At 53.2% G+C, this 21,070-nt stretch overlaps 2 protein-coding genes across 11 annotated transcripts in view; one reads left to right on the top strand and one right to left on the bottom strand.

Moving 5' to 3' along the window:
• Positions 1–142: 142 nt before the first annotated feature.
• MAP1A (microtubule associated protein 1A) lies at positions 143–21,017 on the bottom strand. 6 transcript variants are annotated; one of them, XM_001918260.6, is made up of 7 exons: positions 20,185–21,017; positions 19,103–19,204; positions 11,181–11,263; positions 10,774–10,914; positions 2,259–10,539; positions 1,895–2,115; positions 143–1,698 (listed from the first exon to the last, which is right to left on the bottom strand). In XM_001918260.6, exons 1-7 carry the CDS (start codon positions 20,420–20,422, stop codon positions 1,543–1,545), a joined length of 9,222 nt encoding a protein of 3,073 aa, XP_001918295.4. In that variant the 5' UTR covers positions 20,423–21,017; the 3' UTR covers positions 143–1,542. The 6 variants fall into 6 exon arrangements, with proteins under 6 accessions (XP_001918295.4, XP_070094030.1, XP_023474529.1 ...); XM_070237929.1 differs by lacking the exons at positions 19,103–19,204; positions 20,185–21,017 and adding exons at positions 12,328–12,547; positions 14,251–14,371; XM_023618761.2 differs by lacking the exon at positions 1,895–2,115.
• Positions 19,622–21,070, top strand: part of TP53BP1 (tumor protein p53 binding protein 1) — a 91,585-nt gene continuing 90,136 nt past the window's right edge. The window contains exon 1 of one of the 5 annotated variants that reach the window (XM_001503100.7): positions 19,622–19,808. The gene's annotated coding sequence lies outside the window, so the exon portion shown is untranslated. The remainder of the gene's footprint in view (positions 19,809–21,070) is intronic. The other 4 variants (XM_005603095.4, XM_014733637.3, XM_005603093.4 and 1 more) reach the window with 4 other exon arrangements.

The raw sequence follows: 21,070 nt of genomic DNA on the forward strand, positions 1-21,070 counted from the left end.
GCTTTCCTGCGTCCTAAAAAACTGCTTCCAGTGATCAAGGGCATTGAGATAAATAGTGCTGGGAGAAAGAGAGGTAGAAGACAGGGTCCAGCAACTAAGCAATCTATGGAGTCAGAAAAAGCCTAAGCAGCACTACAGCATCTGTAATGAACTTCATTTATTGTTAGAGTTGGAGGCTCTGTTACAGCAGCTGGGAACTATAGCAGGGAAGTGTGGGGAGGAGCAGAGCACAGCAGCACAGGGAGGGTGGGAACTAGGAAGAACACAGGCCGGCTCATTTTGGTTTCCACACAGTCATTTGGCAGAGAAGCCGAGCCCTGACGAGCGTCTGGATCTCAGTCCGGCAGTAGTCTAGCAGGGCTGCTCATTGGCTTGCTTGGGGCGAGGTCCTCTCCTGGGGTGGTATTGTTGGCCTGTTTTCATCTCACTCAGTAGGAGTTAGGCTTTAGCTCAGCTTCCTCTCCCTCTTTCCTTCCTCCCTCTCATTTTCCCCAAGTCCTCTGGCATGGCCTCCATCTCCCAGATCCTCTGTCCAAGAGTTTGAGGCTGGAAAGGCAGCCAGTATTCCCATTTTAGCTGCAGGATGGCATAGTGGAATGTTGGGGGAGTCACACATTGCTGGGGTGTCACATGTTGGGATGTCAGGCAGTGGCTTATTCTTAACCCATTACACACCAGGCCACAGCAGATGACCACATGCAGAGAAGCCAAGCAGGGGATGAGAAGGGATCAGGATAATGGGACTGGGTGGGTGAAAACTTCATAAGGTCAGGGAACTTGGAAGAATTGTGTGATTGGGGCTGGGCTCTTTTTGCCCCTTGTGCTGCCCAGTAGGCCTGGTTTGGGCACAGCTCTGGGATGTGAATGGTATGAAGCAAGGGCTGGGAGGATAAGCTCCTTTCTTCTCTCACCAGTCCGTGGGTCAAAACAGCTTCAAGTTTTGGATTGAGACATTCAGATACAGAGGGAAGCAGTGGGACAGTGTAGCAGCGGTGTACCCCTAGACCCCTGCGGGAACCTAGACCCTGGTGGGTAAGGGGATGGGAGATGGAAGAAAGGGTGCAGCTCTGGGCACCTCACTGACAGTATCCTGCCCCCAGGTCACATAAATTACAATTGGAATCCTTCCTTGGGATGCTAAATAAATAGAGAGAAAGAGATCCCTGGGGTTGGGGATATGATCTCCCTCCATGAGGGAGGAGGTTGCTCTCTGACACCCATCCTCACTCCCCACCCAATACCAGCACTTGGCAGTGCTAGGAGAGGGTGTCACTTCAGGGTCCTTAGGCATCAGATGACCTCCTATCCTAATTTTGTACTTTCCCCCTATCCTATCCCTGTTACCTTTGGTTTTGAGACTCCTCTAGGATAGGGATGAGAGGGAGGGACAACCCCTCTCATTTAGTCCATCCCAAGTCCCCACAAAACATCCTGTCCCCCATCCCCTCAGTTCCCATGTCCCTCGACCCCAAAGGACTCAGCAGTAGCCATTCTCTAAGGGAGCTGGGGGAGCAGATCCTTGGGGAAGGGAGAGTGGTTCTTTCAGAACTCAATCTTGCAGGCTGGGAAGGACTCATCCTGCATGACCACGGTGCTGCTGCTAGCCAGGACCAGGACATTCAGTTGTTGCTGCTGCTCATGAGTCTGCTGGTACCACTCACGAGTCACCTCTGTGTCATGAGTAGGGATCAAAGTCACCTAGGAGGGAGACAAAACATGCCTGATGTGAGAATGTGAAGGCAAGGTAAGTGTGGGGATGGGGCACCTGGTGGTCCAGGAAGTAGTCTCACTGCCCATAGGAAGGGCTCGGTCTTTTTATGAATAGAGACTGTGTTTCCCTATTGTCTGAGTAAGCTTTGGCCAGACTACCTCCTTGGCGTCTCTTGCCACTCACCTGAAGATTCTCCCCCCACTGGGCCTTGCCCTCCAGCAGGGCATCCAGCACAGCCCGACTCGGCTCGCCATTGGTAGGGTCATTGCCACTGACCACATAGTAGGATGCACGCACTCGACGGAAGAAGTCAAGATCAGCAGTCTTGCCACTGCAATGATTCGGGATATAGGCGAGATCCACATATACAGGGAGGCCAGAGCCACCTTTGGAACCCAAGGCCGCTGTAGAGATAAGCCAGGACTCATTGTAGAGGGAAGTAGAATGCTTTTGGCAACCTCTATCCCTTCCTCCCACAACTGGAGCCTTTGACCAGCCACACCCAGCCCCAATCCACAATCTCTCCCACTTTTCATGGCATACTTACTTGGTCCTGCCTTGAGTCCATTGACTAGGCCTTTGGACATGGGGCTGTGTCCATCCTTTTCCTCTGCTGGGGTAACCTGGCTTGGAGTGCTGCGTGGTCGGGGTGGAACCCGGGATGCTCGATCTGCAGGCCCTTTACCAGGGGTAGGTGAGCGTTTTCCCCGAAGATCCAGACGCCGTGCAGGAGACGCTGGTTTGGCCCTGCCTGGGGCCCTGCGCCCTACTCTCCCCTGTGCCTTCTCCTTTTCTCGTAGCCTCTCTACCCTTCCAGACTCTGAACTGAGCCCCTCGGGGTCAGCCATGCACACATCAGGGCGGGGAGGGGATGGGTGGGGGTCTGGCTGGGGGATAGGGGGTGGGTCATGGCCAGGCCTGGGATGGTGAGTTCCACTGATCCCCCCAGCTTTGTCCACAGGCAGGAAGTCCCCATCTTCATCTGAGTCAAGGGCTGCCTCAGCTGTGATAGATGGACACTCCTCAGTTTCTGGTGGAACGTCAGAATCTGACTGTGAGGAGCCTGAGTCACTGGCTGACGTTGGGGGTGTCTCATCTGCCACAGGGCATGGGCCCCCCGTGGCCCCTGGGCCCCCCATCCGGCGCCGTCCCCCTCTCCCTACCAGCCGAGCTTCCTCAGTTGAGCGGTCACTGTCATCAGTGGAGTGGGGCAGAGGTGGGTTCAAGAAGGATGGGGAGAGCTCCCCGCGGTGGGGCCGGGGCTCAGCAGCACATCCTTGGGGCCCAGCCTCAGTCTCAGGGGAGGTACTTCTAGGTTGGCCTCCAGAGGCCCCTCCAGGGCACAGGGGCTGCTCAGAGGAAAGTTGCGTGTCAGGCTGGGAGCTCCTGTCAGCTCCCTCAGGCCAGGCCCCACGTTCCCAGGCAGGGCAGACCTCGGCCTCTTCTTTCTCAGCCTTGGTTAGGGCAGGGCCTGGGGGGTTGGGGCTGGTTTCAGTTGGGCCATTGGTGGCACAATCCCCAGAGGGACCCTGGAAGGAGCTTGGCTTCTTGGTGGTTGCCCCTGAGCACTCCAGGCGGCAGGGCAGGGTGCCATCATCCATGTCTCCAGGCAGGCTTGGAGCTGGAGCTGGAGCCAAGTCCAGTGAAGCTGGAGGTGCAAGGCTCAGAGGAGTGAGGTCCCAGAGGCTGTGGGCAGCTGGTTCTATTCCTGGGACCAGCTCTACAGATCCCTGTTCCGCAGCCTCCAGGCCAGGAGGAAAGCGCTCAGCCACACTTGAAATCACAGGTGTGGTGGCCTCAGAGGAGGAGCCTTCAGACAGGACTGGTGAGGCAGGTCGTGGAAGATTGGAGAGGAGAGGGGCCCCAGGAGAGCCAGGTGATGGGAGCTGGGGCAGTGAGGAGTCCAGGCTGGGGGCCTTGGTCACTTCTAGGTACTCATCATGCCGGGCTCTGGTGGGGGGCCCTGGAGCCAGAGCAAGAGCTCGGTCCCCAGAGAAGGCAAGGGAGCCACAGGGTGCCGAGCGCGGTTCAGCTGGAGAGGGCAGCTGTGGAGGAGCTGGCTGCAATGAAGAGAAGCCAAAGGCTGAAGCAGGGAAGTCCAGGCTGGGTCGGGCAGGACCCAATTGTGAGTCGGAGGAAGGGCTAGTATGTGCCTCACTTTCAGGCCACAATGTGGGAGGCCCCGCAGTGATGGGGTGAGGAGGACTTGGGGACTGGGTCTCTTTCTCTGGCTGTTCCCGAGCCCCCTTCTCCAGCTCTGAGTCACTAGTACTGTCATCCCAGTGACCTCGGCCTGATTCCTTAGGGGATGGAGTTCTCCTATCTGGGCTACAGCTCAGGATGTTGCCATTAAGAGGGGGGCTTGGGCCTTTGCTCAAGGGGATAGGAACACGGGGGGGTACTGCAGGTGGGATGAGGCTGGGCTCCACACTTGGCCTTGGCTCAGGCTCCTGCCTGGCAGGTACAGTGGGTCCCGCCAGGGCTGCATAGCTGAAGGTTGGAGTGTCGAATTGGAGAGTCTTGGGTGAGACAGGAGATGAAAGCTCCTTCTCTGCAGATGTGTTTCGGCCAGCAGCCTCCTCCTTGGTTGAGATGCGTGGGGGCCAATCCCCAGCTGCTCCAAGTGGAGGCTCCCTAGTGGGGCACGCAGGGCCAAGCCCAGTAAGCATCATCTGCTCATAGATGTCTGCGTACTGAAAACTTCTCTCATCAGGATAGGGTGTGGGCTCTCTCTGTTCTGGCTCTGTCTGCTCGGGTTCCTTGGTACCATGGCTCTCGCTGGCCTCTGGGACCTTTGAGCTGCAGGGGCTACTGTCAGGAGCCCCAGCCCCACCTTCTTCTTCCCTTTCACCTTCAGCTTTGCGGTAGTCCTTCCCCAGGGGGGAGTATGGCCCACCTTCTAACTCAGCTGCCCCCTCCTGCACTGCAGCCACCACACTGTCATACTCAGCTGTGCCCCAGGAGAAGGGCACAGGAGTGTGTGGCTCTGGAGCAGGCGTGGGGGGAGCTGGAGCTGGAGAGAGGGGTGCAGGGGGCAGGGCCCTGTCCTTGGGCACCCATGGTGGGATGTCAGCCAGCCAGGAGGGGGTGGTGGGTTCATTCCTCATAGGTAGCATGGGCTTAGGCTCTGAGATAGGGCTCTCTTCTCCTGGGGCTGGAGGAACCCTCTGTCTAGCCATCTCAGGTGGAGAGGATGGCGGAGAAAGAATCTCAAAAGGGGAGCGGGTCAGCTTGTCCTCTTCCTCTGGTGGCAGCCCAACTGGTGACTCAGCAAGCCAGCGTTCCACCTCCAGCCCCTTCTGTGGGGAGGGCTCCTGGAAACCCTTGAAGTCTGAGGCCCAGGGACTCTGGGGTGTGTGCTCCAAGGGGGGCACTTTACGCTCATCATCTGGTCCCTCATCGAGGAAAGTGCTCTCCCCCTCTTCTGTGTACCGTGGCCGGGCCCCCTGGCCATCTAGCTCATGAGGGAACCAAACCTTCCGCTCACAGCTCAGCTCCCTCCAGTATGTGTCCTGTTCCAGGGCTACATCCTCTCTGCCCCTCCAGTACCTGTCCTCCTGCTCAGGAGATGTGTCCTCCCATGTCCGGGCAGGCTCTTTCTGTTTTCCAAATGGCTCCTCTCTGGTTGGAGATGTTTCTCTCCACTCCTGGACCACATCCTGCTCCTTCCAGGTCTTCTCTTCCTGCTCCTGGGCCTTGTCCTCCTGCACTGGGCTCTCTTCTAGTCCCAGAGCTTTAGTCTTCTCTGGCAGAGCTTCTTCCTTCTGTTCCACAGCCTCGACTTTTTCTGGAGGTTTTTCCTCTAGGATCTTCTTTGGTTTCATGGTTTTATCCTCCTGTACTAGGCTCTCCTGCTCCTGAGTTTTTTCTTCAAGAACCTTATCTTTCTGTTTAACAGACTTATTGTTTTGTTCCAGGGCTTCATCCTTCTGTCCTAAGGCCCAATATTTTTGTTCTAAGGCCTGATCCTTCTTTTCCAAGACCTTGTCCTTCTGTTCCAGGGCCTTGCCTTTTTGTTCTAAGTCCATGTCTTTTTGTTCCTCGGCCTTGTCCTTCTGTTCAGGGGCTTTGTCTGTCTGTTCTAGGAGTTTGCCCTTCAGTTCAGGGACCTGGTCCTCTGGAACCTTGTCTTTATGTTCAAAATCTCTGATTTTTTGTTCTAAGGTTTCATCTTTCTCTTCTGGAACCTTGTCCTCCTGTTCCAGGTCCTTATCTTTTTGTTCTAAGTCTCTGTCTTTTTGTTCTAAGTCTTTGTCTTTTGGCTCTAAGTCTCTGTCTTTTGGTTCTAAGTCTTTGTCTTTTGGCTCTAAGTCTCTGTCTTTTGGTTCTAAGTCTTTGTCTTTTGGCTCTAAGTCTCTGTCTTTTGGTTCTAAGTCTTTGTCTTGTGGTTCCAGGGCCTTGTCCTTCTGTTCCAGGGCTGTGTCCCTTTGTTCTAAGTCTCTGCGTTTTTGTTCTAAAGCCTTATCCTGCTGTTCCACAGCCTTGTTCTTTTCTTCCAGAGCCTCATCCTTCTGATCAATGCCTGTATCCTTCTGCTCTATGACAATATCCTTCTGCTCCAGAGTTTCATCCTTCTGCTGTAGGACTTCATCCTTTGCCTCAAGTCCCTTGTCCTGCTCTGGTGTTCTGTCTTTCAACTCTGGAACTTTACCTTCCCACTCCATGGCAATGTCCTCCATGGCAGGGCTTGGCAAAGACTCGGGACTCTTGGTGAGGGAGCTATCAGGTGTTAGAATGTGTTCACCAGGGCTTGTCATCCCTCCAGGTGAGTGCTTCCCATCTCCCAACAGTGTATAGTGAGAGAAGGAGCTGGCAGGTAATTTTCCTTCAGGGCTCTCATCTGTGATGTCTGCCTGTGCAGAGTATCCTGTGGTCCCCATTGTGGGAGGTGACACTGTGCCTGCATGGGGTTCTGGAATAGATGCAGGGGCTAGGTGGTGAAAGGTGTCCTCAGTCTGCATCAGAGGCCCCTTTTCTTCCTTTCCAAGGCTTAGTTCCCCAAACTGGAGGGTGCCAAGGTTTTCTGGAGACAGCTGCTTAGAAGAGATATCCAGAGAGGTCTCCTTGCTGGGACTCTCTTCTGACAGAGAAAGTGACCGGGTATCTTCTGGAGATACTTCTGGCCAAAGGTCTTTGTGTAGCTGTGGTTCTGTCAGGCCACAGGTAGACTTGGGGATGGCTTCTTGGTTGGCGATGTCTGGGGAGACCACGCTGAGGACAGAGAGAGACTCTGCATCTTCAGGGGAGATGCCTCGGTCAGGAAATTGGAGCACCTCATCTTTCTGAGGTTCGCCAGGTTCTTGGAGTGATGTTCTCAAATCTCTGGGGAGGGCTTCTGATCCCAGGATTGGGCCTGTGGATTCTCCTGCCTCCACAGTCTCAAAGACTATTGCTTTGTCCTGTTCTGGCAACAGTTGGATGGTGCAGCCTATATGTCCCTCAGCAATATTGATGGGTGATTCCTGGGCCAGGGGACTCCTGGGAGGAGAGACCTTTGCCTTCTCCCCTAGTGTGCCCTCTTCAGGCCCTGGCTTGACTGTCTCCTCTGCAGCATCTTCTCTGCCCACACTTGGTGTATGCTTAGTGTCTTCCCAGGAGCCTGCTTCCTGAAAGTCTTGGGGCTCAGACTTTTCTTCCACTGGAGACTGATGAAAGGGTGTATGGGTGGCACTGGGTGGGCCAGATGGTGGAGGAGAGGCCATCTTTACTGTGCTGTCATCTGGGCTGAGGCAGCGCTCCTCCACTTCTCCGAAGGCTGGTTCCCCTGGATGTAGGGTGTGCCCAGGGACACCAAACATCGGGGTTCCATATTGACTGTGAAGTTTCTCAGACATCTCTACATTTGCAGTCTCCTCCTCTTCCTCTTCCACGGCTCTCTCTCCAGGTAAGCCTTTCCCTGCAATCTCTCCTTTCTTCTCCAATTCCCCAGTCACAGAGAAATCCTCACAGGGTGGTGATTTGAAGCCCTTGTCTTCTTCCAGTGAGGAGGTGGGTGAGATGGTACCAGCTGATGGCACATAGTCCAAGCCTTGAGTGGCTTCAGTGCGGGAGGAGGGGATGCTTGTGACTGTGTCAAGTAGCAGTGAGCTCTTGCCTGTCTCCTCTGTCTGGGGAGCTGTGAGTGAAGCCACAGATTGGTCCTCAGCCACAGATGTGGCAAAGGAAGAAAGCTTGTCACACTCAGTGATTGAGGTGGCTGAGGACACGTGCTCTTCTTCAGCCAAAGGAGCGGCCACCATGTTTGGGGGGTAGGTAAGTTCAGTTTCTGGTGCTCCATAGCCTTTGCTGGAGGTGGCAGGAATAGCACTGTCTGGAGGCTGGCTAGCCTCAAAGGGGCTAGGACCTTCAGGCCCAGGGAGGTCATATGTACTTGTAGGAAATCTCGGTGGAGCTGGGCGGTCCTCTGGCTCATCATGGATCTCTTCATCTGAGATAGTCTGCTCGGTCTCTGAGTAGCCAGGGATTGTTTCATCCTGGATGTAAGAGACATGTTCAGTGGCTCCTGCAGGTGTGGCCAGGCTGCTTAGGAATGACGAAGTCTCCTTCTCTGGGGCCTTGCCTTGGAGTCCCAGATCCCGGCCTCCAAGAGCCTCCTTGCCCTGTGGAGTTACCTTCAAGGTTTCCTGCATATGTTTGTGGTAAAAACTCTCAGCCTTTGTCTCTTCCTCTTCCTCATCTGAAGGGTGTAACTCCTCCATTTCTTCTAACTCAGCCTTCTCTATCACATCCTCCTTTACCTCAGGTTCACTTTCGTCTCTGTCTTCTGTTCTATCGGGAAGCCTCTCTGCTTCCCTCTGCTTCTTTTGCTCCCAGGTATCTTTCTCTTCCTCTGTTTCTGCCCCAGAGTCTGGGCCTCTGTCCTTGCTGCCTTGTTCCTCAAGGATGTCTGGAACAGCCTCTTTCTCCTTCACCACAGGCTCTTCTTGTTCCAGCCCTGGGACAGAGAGTGGCGTCCCCTGGGCAGCTATGCTTGGGAGTCCCTCCTCCATAGTGTCTGGAGGGAGTGGTTTCTCTCCTAGTCCTATGTCCCTTTGTTCAGCTAGTAACTCCCTCTCCTCACGCTTCATGTCCTCAAAGTCCTGTGTGAGATCCTCTGGTGAAGACAGGGCCAGCTCCCTGTGCTCACTGACTGTTGGGACTGGTACAGCTCCCTTCTGGGCTGGTGGTGTCCGGGGCTCAGAGGACAGCTCCTTCTCCCCACGGGCAGCCCGGCTCTTGTCCATCTTGACTCTGCCAGGGGCCTTGGCTTTGTAGAGTGTCTTACGTACCTCAGGGGTAAAGGGCTTCAGGTCTGACTTAGAAATCTTCTTGACCTCAAGTTTGGTATCTTTCCTCTTCTCCTCCTTCTTGGCATCCTTCTTCTCCTCCTTCCTTCCTTCATCTTTCTTGAGCTCCTTCTTCTCCTTCTTGATCTCTTTTTTCTCTTTGTCTTTTTTCTCTTCCAGCTTTGATATCTTTTCTTTCAGGTGCTTCTTCCCCACCTTGTCTTTGATCAGCTTTCGCTTCTCTGCCTTCAATGCCTCACTCGACTCTGTCCGCACCCTCTCAGGCTTGGCAGGCTTCTCTGCAGGCTTCTCAGATGACTCTTTTACCTTCTTCTCTGTCTTAGCTAACTCTTTGGCCAGTTCTGAGCGGGCCTCCTTGGCTCCCTCTTCAGCCAGCTCCTCCCGTTTGGCCAGCTTACTCACAGCTGTCTTGGTTGTGGCCTTGAGGCTCTCCTTGCTGTCAGCCCGCTGTTTGATTTTGCTAGGTTTGAGGTTAGCAGGCACAGCCCCAGCAGCAAGGTCCTTCTGTGTGGCCACAGGGTAGCGCAGGAAGTCCAGGTGCCGAAGCTTTTCCAGGCCCTCCAAGATCTTGTTCTGGGGAGCATTCCCTGGAAAAAGCACACGCACAATCTTCTCAGTGGGGTTGGCTGGTAGCCAGACCACCAGAGCAGTGATAGATGTCAGGTAGGGCACCGAGATCTCAGCCTCCTTCCCATTAGCCAGCACAATGCCTGTCTTAGCTTTACTATTGCCTGCCCACTTTTGCATGAGGAACTGCATCTCCTTGCTGTCCTTGACAGGGTTGAGGACGTACATGTCCAGCCGGCCCACACCCATCTTGTGGAAGAGGGTCAGCGGCTCAATGGTGTTGCTGACCACACGGTACAGAGGCTCGGCTTGGATGCCCAGACGGTTTAGGTGCTGCAGCGTGAGGCAGGCCTCCTCAATGCTGCGCTTAGCCTTCCGGGAGGCATCAGGCAGCCGCAGCTTATCAGGCACGTTGAAAAAGACAACTCCGAGCTCAGGGGAGATGAGGTTCTTCACCCAGTCGCTGTAGCTGCTAGAGCCCTGGGACTGCTCCTCCTCCAGTTCTGCCACTTTGCGCTGCAGGAGTCCATTGATGCCTGGCAGATTGTCTGCCCCGATGTGTGTGAGCAGCACTGAGTCAATGCGGTCCAGGTGCCGTACCAGCTTCCAGAAGCAGGACTTGCGATCAGAGCCACCGTCCACCAGGATGTTGAAACCATTAACGGCAAAGAGGGCAGAGTCCCCACGGCCACCGGGGAAGATGTAGCAGCAAGGCTTAGAGAGCTTGAGGAAGCCCCCTGAGGTGGGGGGCTCTAGCAGGTCAAAGGGGGACGGCACATCCACGGTCTCAGAGACGTACTCGGAGAACTCAGCCACGCCATCCATGGTGGGCAGTGTGGGCTCAGGGTTTAGCCGGAGGTGTAGGGTCTCTTGGGAACTGGATAGTCCCAGGTGGCTCCAATCACCCTCCCCTAAACAGGACACAGTGAGGAAGGCCTGGATTCCAGGGTCTCTATTGCTGAGCAATTGGGCAATCTAGAGGAATGGGAGATAGAAGGCTGATCAGGTCACACTGGGGTTGTCTTAACCCAACTCAGATTCAATCTGCTAATCTCTACCTCTCCCCGAGGTGATCTCCTACCTTTCTGCCAGGGCCCCCAGTGGTCAAGCAAATGAGATTTTCCCTTCCTTGGATCCTTCCCCACAGCTCTAGTCCCATTCTCCATACTCCATATTCTGTTCCACCAGACACTCAGACATGGAACTTACCTCTGGATTGTGAAGGACCTGGGCAAAGTTTTGATAGGAGTAGGTGCCACTCTGTAGGATGAGATCTCCCCCAGGCTCTAAACTTTGCCCACTCAAGATCAGTAGTTTGTGAGCTGATGGGCTGCTAAGGAGACGGTGAACCTAGAATGGAAGGAGAGGAGTGGTTACAGATGTGGGAAACCTAGGAAAGGGCACTGAATGCTCCTGGTCCTCTCTCAGTACTGCAAGGACATGCTCCCCACAACACCTCCAGAGTGGAGCTAGGGATTGTAAGGCAGCTTAAATGGCAGAGAGGATAGTTCAAAGCCAAGTCCAGGAATTCTTGACCTTATGGCAGTAGCACTGGCCAGGGTGGGTTACAGCACTTTCAGCAGGCCCTCGTGGCAAGGCACAGGCCCTGGCCTTACCTCAGAGCTGATGCTGTTGGCACTGGGGTTTACCAGGATGATGGTCTCTAGGATCTCACTCTGGTGGCAGAGGGTCCTCTGGCCTGAGGGAGAGATGCAGGAATTTGTATTGAAGAGAGTGGGTATAGACTAAGATGGAGAGGCATTGTGTAGGGCAGGAGAGGAAAGAATGCACTATCAGAAAGTGGAGCTTAGGGGAAAGAGAAGCCTAGCTTACCTAGATCCTGCCACTTTGGAAACTGCTAAGTAAGGTGTAGAGTCTGGCCCCTCCAGCCCTTCCCTTTCAGGATTTCCTCATCCTCTCTCCCACATTGGCTATCGTCTCCCTCCCTTCATCTGCCGCACCCTCTGCCTGCACGGTGCCCCCACCCCCTCTGCCTGGAACTCCCGCCTCAGACTGCTGTTGACAAGAAGCTTTTGTCCTTCTCCGGCACTAAGCTCCTGGTGCTGCCTGGGGATGGGGGGCTCAGCTGGAGGGAGGGCTCCTGGGAGGATGATCCTCACTCAGCTCTTTCCTGACTAGCTTGCCTCTGCCCTGGGCTTTCATGCCAGCAGAGTGCCTGGAAATAAGGAGATGGGCGCTTCTGTGCAGTGTCTAGACTCCCCATCCTCCCCTCCAATCCCCATCCAAGGCCAGAATTCCTGTTCCAAAAGACTCGGAGAAGTCTGTACTATCTAAATTGGTTTTACAATTCAAAGAGTAGTAATAGGACTTATAACTTCTTGTTCTGTTGTCTGGTTCCTCAGAGGCCAAGCCTGCACTCACAAACATGCACACAATCAAATTGTTCCAACCACCAAAGGTTTCACAACTCCCTCTCCCATCTCACCAGAGAGGCCTAGTTCACTACCCTACAACCCATCCCTTGTGAACAGTTTCTCCTCTCATCCTTGCCCCCCTCCTGTGGGCCTTCTGCCATGGAGAGGGAGTTCGGAGTTCAAAAACAAAAAACAAATAAGGAAGAAGAGATTCAGAGTATTCCCCAGGCCATGGAGAAAGATAAGACACCTTAAATGCCCTATCTACTTCCCTTCTCCAGACTCACATGAAACACCAAGCAAGGCAACAGAGAGTCAGGTTAGACAGAAGATAGTGAAGAAGGATGCTGCAATCCCCCTTCCCAATTGTAGCATACAGTGGAGTTACCTTATAAACAGAGAGTTGAACAGATAGCCTGGGGAGTGGGCTGTCTGGAGGATATTGGTGGGAGTGCTCATAATCTGTCCCCTAGACCCTCTTCTGTGACCCAGCTCGTTCCTCTTTCTGGGGGCTCAGACAAGAGGAGCCTAGGGCCAGGGCCTTTGTTAAGAGGAAGAGCCATGGTGCCAGGATCAGGCGGATCTGGCAGACGGGGCTGCAGTTGCAGCTGCGGGGAAAATGAACCATAGATGGTGTCAGAAGAACAAATCCCATACAGGGTGGGTGGGGCCCAAGGGGAGTTCAAGGGTTCTCTTCTATTAACTTGGGAATTGAAGGAAGCTTTGAGGTCAGTTCAGAGGATGAGAACCACCTCAGAGACAGGCAGGGGCAGGGCTTGGGCAGGTGAGGGATATCAAGGTTCAGGGAGCACCCAGCCCTAGGCTAGCCCTAAGTAGTACAGATTTAGAAGGGCAATTCCTACCCCCACCCCCAAACCACCACATATACACAAGGTCACACATTTGAGCTAGGAGAGTCAGAAAGAGAAATATCTGTGGTACAGACTGATTTGCTTTCTATCTACCATTCCCCCTCCCCAGTCCACCATTCCTTACAGTCCCCTGCGTATAGCCACTAGACTTCTCTGATCCCAGTTCCTGTCTTGGTGCAAGACCATATCCCTCACTCATGTGCTCTCCAGTTCTAGCTGGCAACTACACAGTTTATATCCTGCGCCCCTCCTTTTCAGGCCTGGGAGAAAGCCCTCTTTCTCTCTTGTGCTCCCCAGCAATCACACTGAAGGGAATTGACTTGTTTTTCCTTGTTCTTTGGAGAGACTTCTTGTGAGACAGGGGTACTTCCCTTGGCTGGCCATGGGGTATGGGGTGGGCTGTGGGAGCTGAGGCTGAGCAGGCAGGAGGGCAGGTGTCTCTGCAGTGAGGCAGAAGGGGAGGGGGGGGCCGCTCGGGCAGCTGCAGTTTGCCGCAGTGTGTGAGTGTGTGTGAGTGTGCGCGCTGAGCTCAGGCTCCAGCTCCGCCCCCACCCCCCACCCCAGCATGACAAGTCATTTTCTTGGCTGCTTCTGCATGGCGGGGAGGGGAAGGGGGCACACAGAGAGGGAGAAGAAACTGGCTCCTCTGTTCCAGAGCCCCCATCTTGGGAAGAGAAGCAGAGATGAGGTAGGGGTGGGGCTGAGACTGGGAACCTGTGGGGTTGATAGACTCGGAATGCAGGGCAGCAGCTGGGGAGAGAGTGCTCTCAATTTCCAGAGTGGCCTCTCAGTCTCCGGAGGGAGCCAGAAAGGGGGCTTAGAGTCCCGGTCTTAAGCTAGTTGCAGGAAATGGGGTGCAGGGAACCCACTGCAAATAGGTTGGTCTGTGAAGAGGTGCGTGCCACGTCTCAATGACCTTTTCCTCCCTTCTTTTCTACAGTATCTCCCACCTTCCCTTACTTGGCAAAAACTCACTGTCCCGCTTACCCCCAGCATAGGAGCAGCTGAGCAGTCTAGCAGCTGACACCCAGAGACCCTCCCATTAGATGCATTCCTATAACATCCGCCTTTCCCTCAGATTCTTCTGCCCTGCCCAAAAACATACCCCTCAAACTCCTCCGGCCCCCCAGGCTGAGAGGCACAGCCAGTGACACCACCCTCTGCTGCTGTCCCTAGGCTGATGTCTCCCAGCCCAGCCTGAGAGAAGGACTGTCACAGTCCCGGCCCCACTGGCCTTCTCCTGGTTCTTGTCCAGGCTGGCCCCACAGCCAGTAATGTTCATCTTCTGTCTCCATTCCCCTCCTCTGTCCACCCCACTGGGCTAGTTCCAAACACATCAGATTAAGTATCAACTCCTATCCCGATACCCCCATCCCATCTCCCTATCACAGCATCCCCTACCCTCCATGCCAAGCCCTTCGGTTCCGTTCGGTTCTTACCCTGGGTTGTGGGAGGGAGCCCCTCATGGAGGCTGCAGCTCCGGCCTCAGCCGGCAGCTTCAGGGAAGAGTCTGCGGCACTTGGGGTGGGAAGGGGGGGGGCGCTTGATGAGGAGGGCGGTGCCAGGGCGGGGAAGAGGGGCTGGTCCATGACGAGGCACTGGAGACTTAACTGTTTCTTTACCTTCACAATGTCAGTGCTCTGGTGCTTCTGCTAGGCTCTGGGGGCTGAGGAGTTATCTAGCAGCTCAGAGAGCCAGGGTGGTCTCCAATGGTCCACAGGGCCCTTTCCCCCAACCCTGCTTAGTCAAGAAATACTCTTTTAGCATCAGTCAAAAGACCAAAGCCCTGTGCTATGGCACATTGCAGGGATACAGGAGGTCTGGGCTGCCTGCCCTCCCTCTTCTCTCAGGCACCATCTGCTGCCTCTCCCCTCAGACCCAGGGAGTGACCTTCAATCCCTGGAGAAGCAGGAGACAAAGAGGCTGGGGGCCTGAAAGCATGGGGTAGAGGTGAGGGGACTGCTTGAGATGAAGGCTGGGGATGGGAGTTGCGTTGAGCTCTGCTGGCTTCTGAGCCACAGCTACAGAAACCATGGGAGAGCAGAAATAATTTTCATTTTAGGTTGGAGGGTAGTTTGAAATTCTGGAGTGGACACATGGTCTCTAGCCCATCTAGGGTGGGGCACAGGGACCCTGGGAGCTGCATGCAATTCTGTGCCAAAGCACCAGCACAGTAACCACACAGGCACTGATACTTGGAATTCTTGGGTCATCTGGTCTGAAGAGGCATTCTCTGGAAGAGGGAGGGCACTTTCTGCCTTTCAGTGAAAGAATTAACAAGGACCAAGGAGGATCACTGGGGCTCTAGGCATAAGCAAGATTTTCTTACTGTAGGCCAATTATCAAGTGGCCTATAGTTAACATAAAGTGCTAACATAGAGTACTCTTTGGATTAAAAAAAATTTATAATGACTTTGTAGGGTGTTGGGTCCCTGTTCTCTCCTTGTCTCTGTCCTTTTTTTATGTCTCTTTGATATCTCTGTCTTATAGTATCTTAATCTTTCTACTGTTGACTCTGGTTTCCCTTAGTCTCTACCTCTACCTCTGTTTCAGATTTAGTGATGTGCTCTAGGACTCAAAGGGAGGATCTGGAGAACTCTAGCACTCAGTTCCAACTGGGTGATGCTCATGCTCCCACCTAGTCCTTCCCTGCCCTCTATCCTTCCATCAACCCTCCCCAGAGCTGGCCAACTCCTAAGGCTATTTCACATTGACATCCACCCACTCCTATCCCAGCACCAGCCCCACCCTTGCCTCAGGCTGCCAAGAACTGCTTTTGAAGGTCAGAAAAGCCAAAATAGTTTCTGCTCTCAGCATCCCCCATCCCCCCTTAACTGCCGCCAGAGGAGAGGAGGAGCTGAGTCACCAGTACTGGGGGTGGGGTGGGGTGGAGGGGGTGGGGAAGAACGGAGAGGAAGGAATCCTTGCTTAGATCCGGGGATGCAAAGCAGCAACATGGCAACAGCCCCATTTGGATAGAGGAGGCCATCTGCAGAGATACACAACACAAACCAAGGCTGAGTTCCGAGCATCACAAAAGGGAAACACTCCCTTCTGCAATTTCATAGTTCCTATTTCCTCCTACCTCAAACCTTCAATCTCCTCTCTGCTTTCTAGTGCTCTCCGGAGTGTGCTAAGAGGAAAACTTGAGTAAACATTTGGTTTGAGAACAAAATAAAATTTCCCAGCCCAATGCAGAACCTACCCTTATTCTTAGCTGCTACCCCCAAGGGCCACACCCCGGGCATGGTTCCCAGTTATTGGAGTTTTCCTTCAGCCCTCACCCTCTGAACAGCCACCCACCACAACCAACCCTCCCTTCACTGTGTTCCTGGCTTTTGCTGCAATGAAATGGTGAGATGCCAAAGAAGAGAGACAGGCCTGCGCTCAGACACAAAGTGAGATCAGAAGTCCTGGATTTGAGACCTGACTGTACCATTTACTAATGATGCTGTTAAACAAACCACTTAACCTCTCTGCAAGCTTGCTTCCTGAACTATAAAATGAGGATAATATTAGTACCATCCTCCAATAATGCTGTGAGGAGTGTATGGATAAAAGATGATAAAGTGCTTCATTCCTAGAATCCTAAACCTACAATGCAAAATTTTGCCCCTGGAAGTCTGTTTCCCTTTTGTGGAAGATTTATGAGAAGTCCCCTGAGGGGATCAGGGAAATCCTAAATCGGAATCTCAGACCAGACCAACCCTAGAGTACCCTTAGTTCCCAGGTAAATCTGGAGGTGCCTGCAGGAAGGGACTTAAAGTATTATTCATGTCCCTGCTTTCCCATTTCAGACAACAATGCAAACCCCAGTTGTAGGGGCCAAAGAGCTGCTGTATTACTTTAGAATGGCTTTCATGTTTGCAGAAGTAACAGAACTAGCACTTCCTAAGCACATCAGTGGTAATGGAGAGTCAGACAGAAGGTCTCCAAACTGCTCCTTCAGACTGTGTTTTTTAGAGTCCTAGAATATCAATCATGAATTATAAATTATGAAGACCTCTCCCTTTCCTATAGGGGCCCTACAGTAGAAGTATCAGAATGTTATTTAAGCTCAGTTTTCTGCTGTCCTACTTGTTTCTGGGTTTGTTTTATAATGCTTGGAGGCTCCAGACTTTTTGCAGGAATTAGCAAGGAAGGCTCCAAGTCACCACAGGAGACAACCGGGTGCAAAATTCACCTTGGAAAGCCTTTACCAGATTTGACCACTAGAAGGAGCTGGGCCACTGACTCTCCATCAGCAGGTTCCTCTTTTTCTAGGTGTGTGAGGGTGTGAAGGGGGGATGGCTAGGAACGACTGTACTCTCTCTGTCATTGTAGGATGCATTTTTGTCCCCTTGTACTAGCATATTCCTTTGAGCCTATCCCAGCAGCCTGGTTCCCTTTGCTTCCCCACTAATGGGAGGCTGAAGGGAGGGGCAGTGTCTGCAGCTGCTCCGGCCTGACTTTTGTTTGTGGGGACAGCTGAAAGAGGAGCCAGCCAGGGTGGGGCTGTGGCTGTCTTGAGCCATGTGGATTTTTCCAGGAAATTCTCCACTATTCTCTTGGGATATAAACAGGCCACCATGAAAATGTCCAAACCTAAAAAAACTCAGTGCACTAAAGTAAGCCTTGATATTGAGTGTAGGCCCTAAGCCCCTTGAGGACACTATGGCAAAACTCTTTGACTGAAAAGATCTAGGAGGTGTTTATATATCAGTGCTTGTTTCTGAGAGGTCCCTGAGAATAACTAGGCATCTCCCTATAAGCATCTTCCCAAGAATCCCTGCATCTTAACCTGAAGAATGGCTAAGCATTTTGGTTTAAGGTCTGTTCATGCTTACATCATTCCAGAAAGCAGCAACTCTTAAGTTTATGTGGCCAAAAGGCTAAGGTTAGAGAATTTAGTGTGACTTATTAACATCAGCAGATACTCCCCAAACTTAATTCAGTTATTAATTTCATCTGCTGTCATCCTCTTATCCAGCCTTGTGTCAAAGCTCCTAGGAGTAATAAGTGGTAAAACTGTTGATTTTCAATCATCAGTGCTAATGGAAGAAGCCATGACATGAGTAAAATTCTAAACAGAAGGCAGTCTCAAAACAGCGAGTGGCTAGCTTCACAGGAAGCTAGCTTCACAAGGTGAATTTTGCACCAGGTTGTCTCCAGTGGTGACTTGGAGCCTTCCTTTCTAACTCCTGCAAAAAGTCAAGAAGATGCCAGCCTCACATTTTTTAAATGCTGCACATATTCCTAGGACAATGGAGCATTAGTCATGTTAACCTTGTCTTCTCTCTCCAGGAGCATCTCTAGAGGAGTCAGTGATCAGGGAAATGACCAAAGATGTGTCAGTTAGCAGACAGAGCAGAGAGAGAAGGGGAGGTGACTATTTACTATGCTGGATAATTGAGAATTATCTGTATAAGATATGAATTCAGTCATTTGGTGGCAGTCACTGTTGAGTTGGATGGATTTTGTATTCCATAAAGGCACTGATGCATGGACTGGTGTGCCAACATTTACCAATAACATGACCAGATGCCTAGTACTTTTATAATGGGATATAGGACCTTCTGCAGCCTCCCCACAGATACTGTCATGGAATGATAGCTCCTAAAATATTATTTTCTCAAATCCCTGACCCATTTCTCCCACCCAGCAGAATGGGAAACTGTAACCTGTGAACTTTGATCTCAGAGCCAAACCTCAGAGTATGATTAGTTCTTGTAGCAGGAAATTCAGGAGACCCTGCTTACACGCCAGATTTGATGGTGCTCATCAGCCTTTGGTACCAGGTTTCTGCTCTGCTCTGGAGATCTGTTAGCTAAGCCGAAGAGGAACCAGAAACCCTGAAACCTGGAGGGTAGGCTGTGCGGCCTGAGGGAAATTGCTAAGCAAGGATGTGGGAAGGTGAGTGGGGGATTCAAGGGGTCTGTAAAGGGAAGGAAGGAGGCTAGGGTATACAGAAAGGGGAACACAAAAAGAGTGGATTTTTGCATGGGAGATGATTGATCACTCAAGAGAAGTACTTCAGTCTCTTAGTGCACGTCAACAGCTGTCCATAAACCACCCTCTTTTCAGGTAGAAATTACATTCTCCAGGCTCCCTCCACCATCATACCATCTGTCTGCAAAGTGTACTGGGTATGTGGGGATAGCTATGGAACTTTACAACTTTCCCCTCAGGAGTCCCTCCCTTCTCCCCGACCCAAACCTCCCACAAGGCCAGTTCTGCCAGGGAGACTGGACCTCTGCTCTTCTATGACCAGCCTTCACCCAAAGGACTGAGACAAATGACACTAGTCCTAACCTTTGACCTCTGAGGAGAAGTGAGCTAGGTGCCGGGTAATGAAGAGTCTCAATTGTTGGTTCAAGTCAAAGGATGATAAGTCAATGTTCCAGGAGAGAATCCCTGTAAGAGAAAAAGAAATAAGGAGGGCTCTAGATGAAATCAGAAGGGTTGGACTTAAGGGAGTACTTCCAAGCTCACGGAAGGGGTAAGGAGAAGGAAGGAGTAAGGACAGCTGCCATGATCAGCCTTTCTGATGTCTTTAAGAAAAGTGGCAAATGCCTATGTCTATCTGCCATCCTGTGCCTTTCTTGAGCTTTGCCTGAGCCAGAGGGAGAAGGGCAGAGTTTAGGCTAAACTTGGTCCTTGATGAGTTTATATGCAGGAATTTTCTCGCAGAGATGCCAATTGTGAAAGAAGTGACAATGAAGGGCCCATTCCCAGACACTTAGAGTTGCCTTTCCAGTCCTTACAGCTCAGTAGGATTCTAGACTCTCCTATGCCCCGCTCCTTGCCTCCACCCCTCCGCGGTTTGCTTCCACCCGCAGGTGGCTCCGCAGCACTGCGCCACAGGCAGGCAACTGGGGAGGGAGGTGAGGACTGGGGAGCTTGTGGCCACGAAGGTCACTCCCTCATTGTCGCCGCCGGCACTGGGAGATTTGAGATTTGTCCGCAGCATTCAGAAAGCACCCTGTGCCTGTTCAGGGATCCTAAAGAAGAAACTAAGGTAGGGATATGGAGTCTCCAGGGGATGGTGAGGACTTTCAGGACGTCTGGTCCAAGACACTGCGGGAAAGAGGGGTGTGACCAGAAAGGCCCCAGGGGCTGCACAGAGCTCCCCTGCCTCAGGGTGACTGCGGAACGCCATGGGGTGCGCGGGAAGGATGGGGGAACAAGATGTTGGCAGCTCGGGAGGATACGGACGCGTGACATGGAAGATGCAGGTAACAGGGGCTGATGATTCAGATTAACAGGGCGCACAGATCTCAGGAAGTGCACACTAGGGATGGAGGATGCAGACACACGCTCTGGGAGGTGAATGCAGATGGCGGAGAAGCAAGGGATAGAGGATGTCCCGGAGTACAGCCAGGACAGCGGCTCACCTTGTTCAAGGTGGGCCCTCACGGCCCTCAGCTGACTCTCTGTACCGATATCGCCGATCACGATGAGCAAAGAGTGTTTCCGCAGGTCCCAGCGTGCCGCCGCCACCGGAGCTCCGGCCTCACACAGCGGCTCCGCAGGGTTCTGAGCTAGCGGTGAGCCGGGGCTTCGGAGCCCCAGCCCGGGACTTGTCTCCATGGCAACGCCGCGAGGCCGCCCGGGCCCAGCCTCGGTCTCCATGGAAACTCCGTAGGAGTGCTAGGCCGGCAGCGTCCGCTGCAGGGAGAGTGCGCGCGGTTCTTAAAGGCCGGCGGCAGGAGCCGCCCATTGGCTGCTGCCTGTCAGGGGGCGGGGCACTGGCACCGCAGGGGCTGGGCTGGCGCTGGGATGCTCGAGCTCTGCGGTCTCGCTCGGCCTCGGGGGTGGTGGCCACCCGCCTCAGCCCACACTCACTTTCCGGTGGAAGCTCCCACTCCGACTTGGGCAGGGGTGGGGGTTCTGAGGGATGGGGTGGAGGGGCGAGTCGATTGCCTCGGCGCCGGAAGAAGCTTCTAGTTAGGATGTTTCCCGGATGAGTACTATCTGGCAATTCCGTAGACTCTCTCGAACTGAGGGGAGCCATCTTGTCCCTCTGTGTCTCCGAGGTTGTATGGTTGTGTCCATCTGTGTCGGTGTGTCTGAATTGTCGTTGTCTGGCACGTGCTTTTTTTTTTTTTTTTTTTTTTTCCTGTCACTACCTGCCAGGGTCCTAGATTCCGTCCTCGGTTTCCCCGTCCTCATTGCCCCAGGCCCTGGGGGTGCTCAGGAAGGCTGCGCAGTATTGGAGGGACAGAATGACCTTTCGGTTTTGAGTCCCTGGTGAGTTGTTATTCCGAAGATAGTGGTTGG

This window comes from Equus caballus, chromosome 1 (genome assembly GCF_041296265.1).
Source record: "Equus caballus isolate H_3958 breed thoroughbred chromosome 1, TB-T2T, whole genome shotgun sequence".
Taxonomy (NCBI): domain Eukaryota; kingdom Metazoa; phylum Chordata; class Mammalia; order Perissodactyla; family Equidae; genus Equus; species Equus caballus.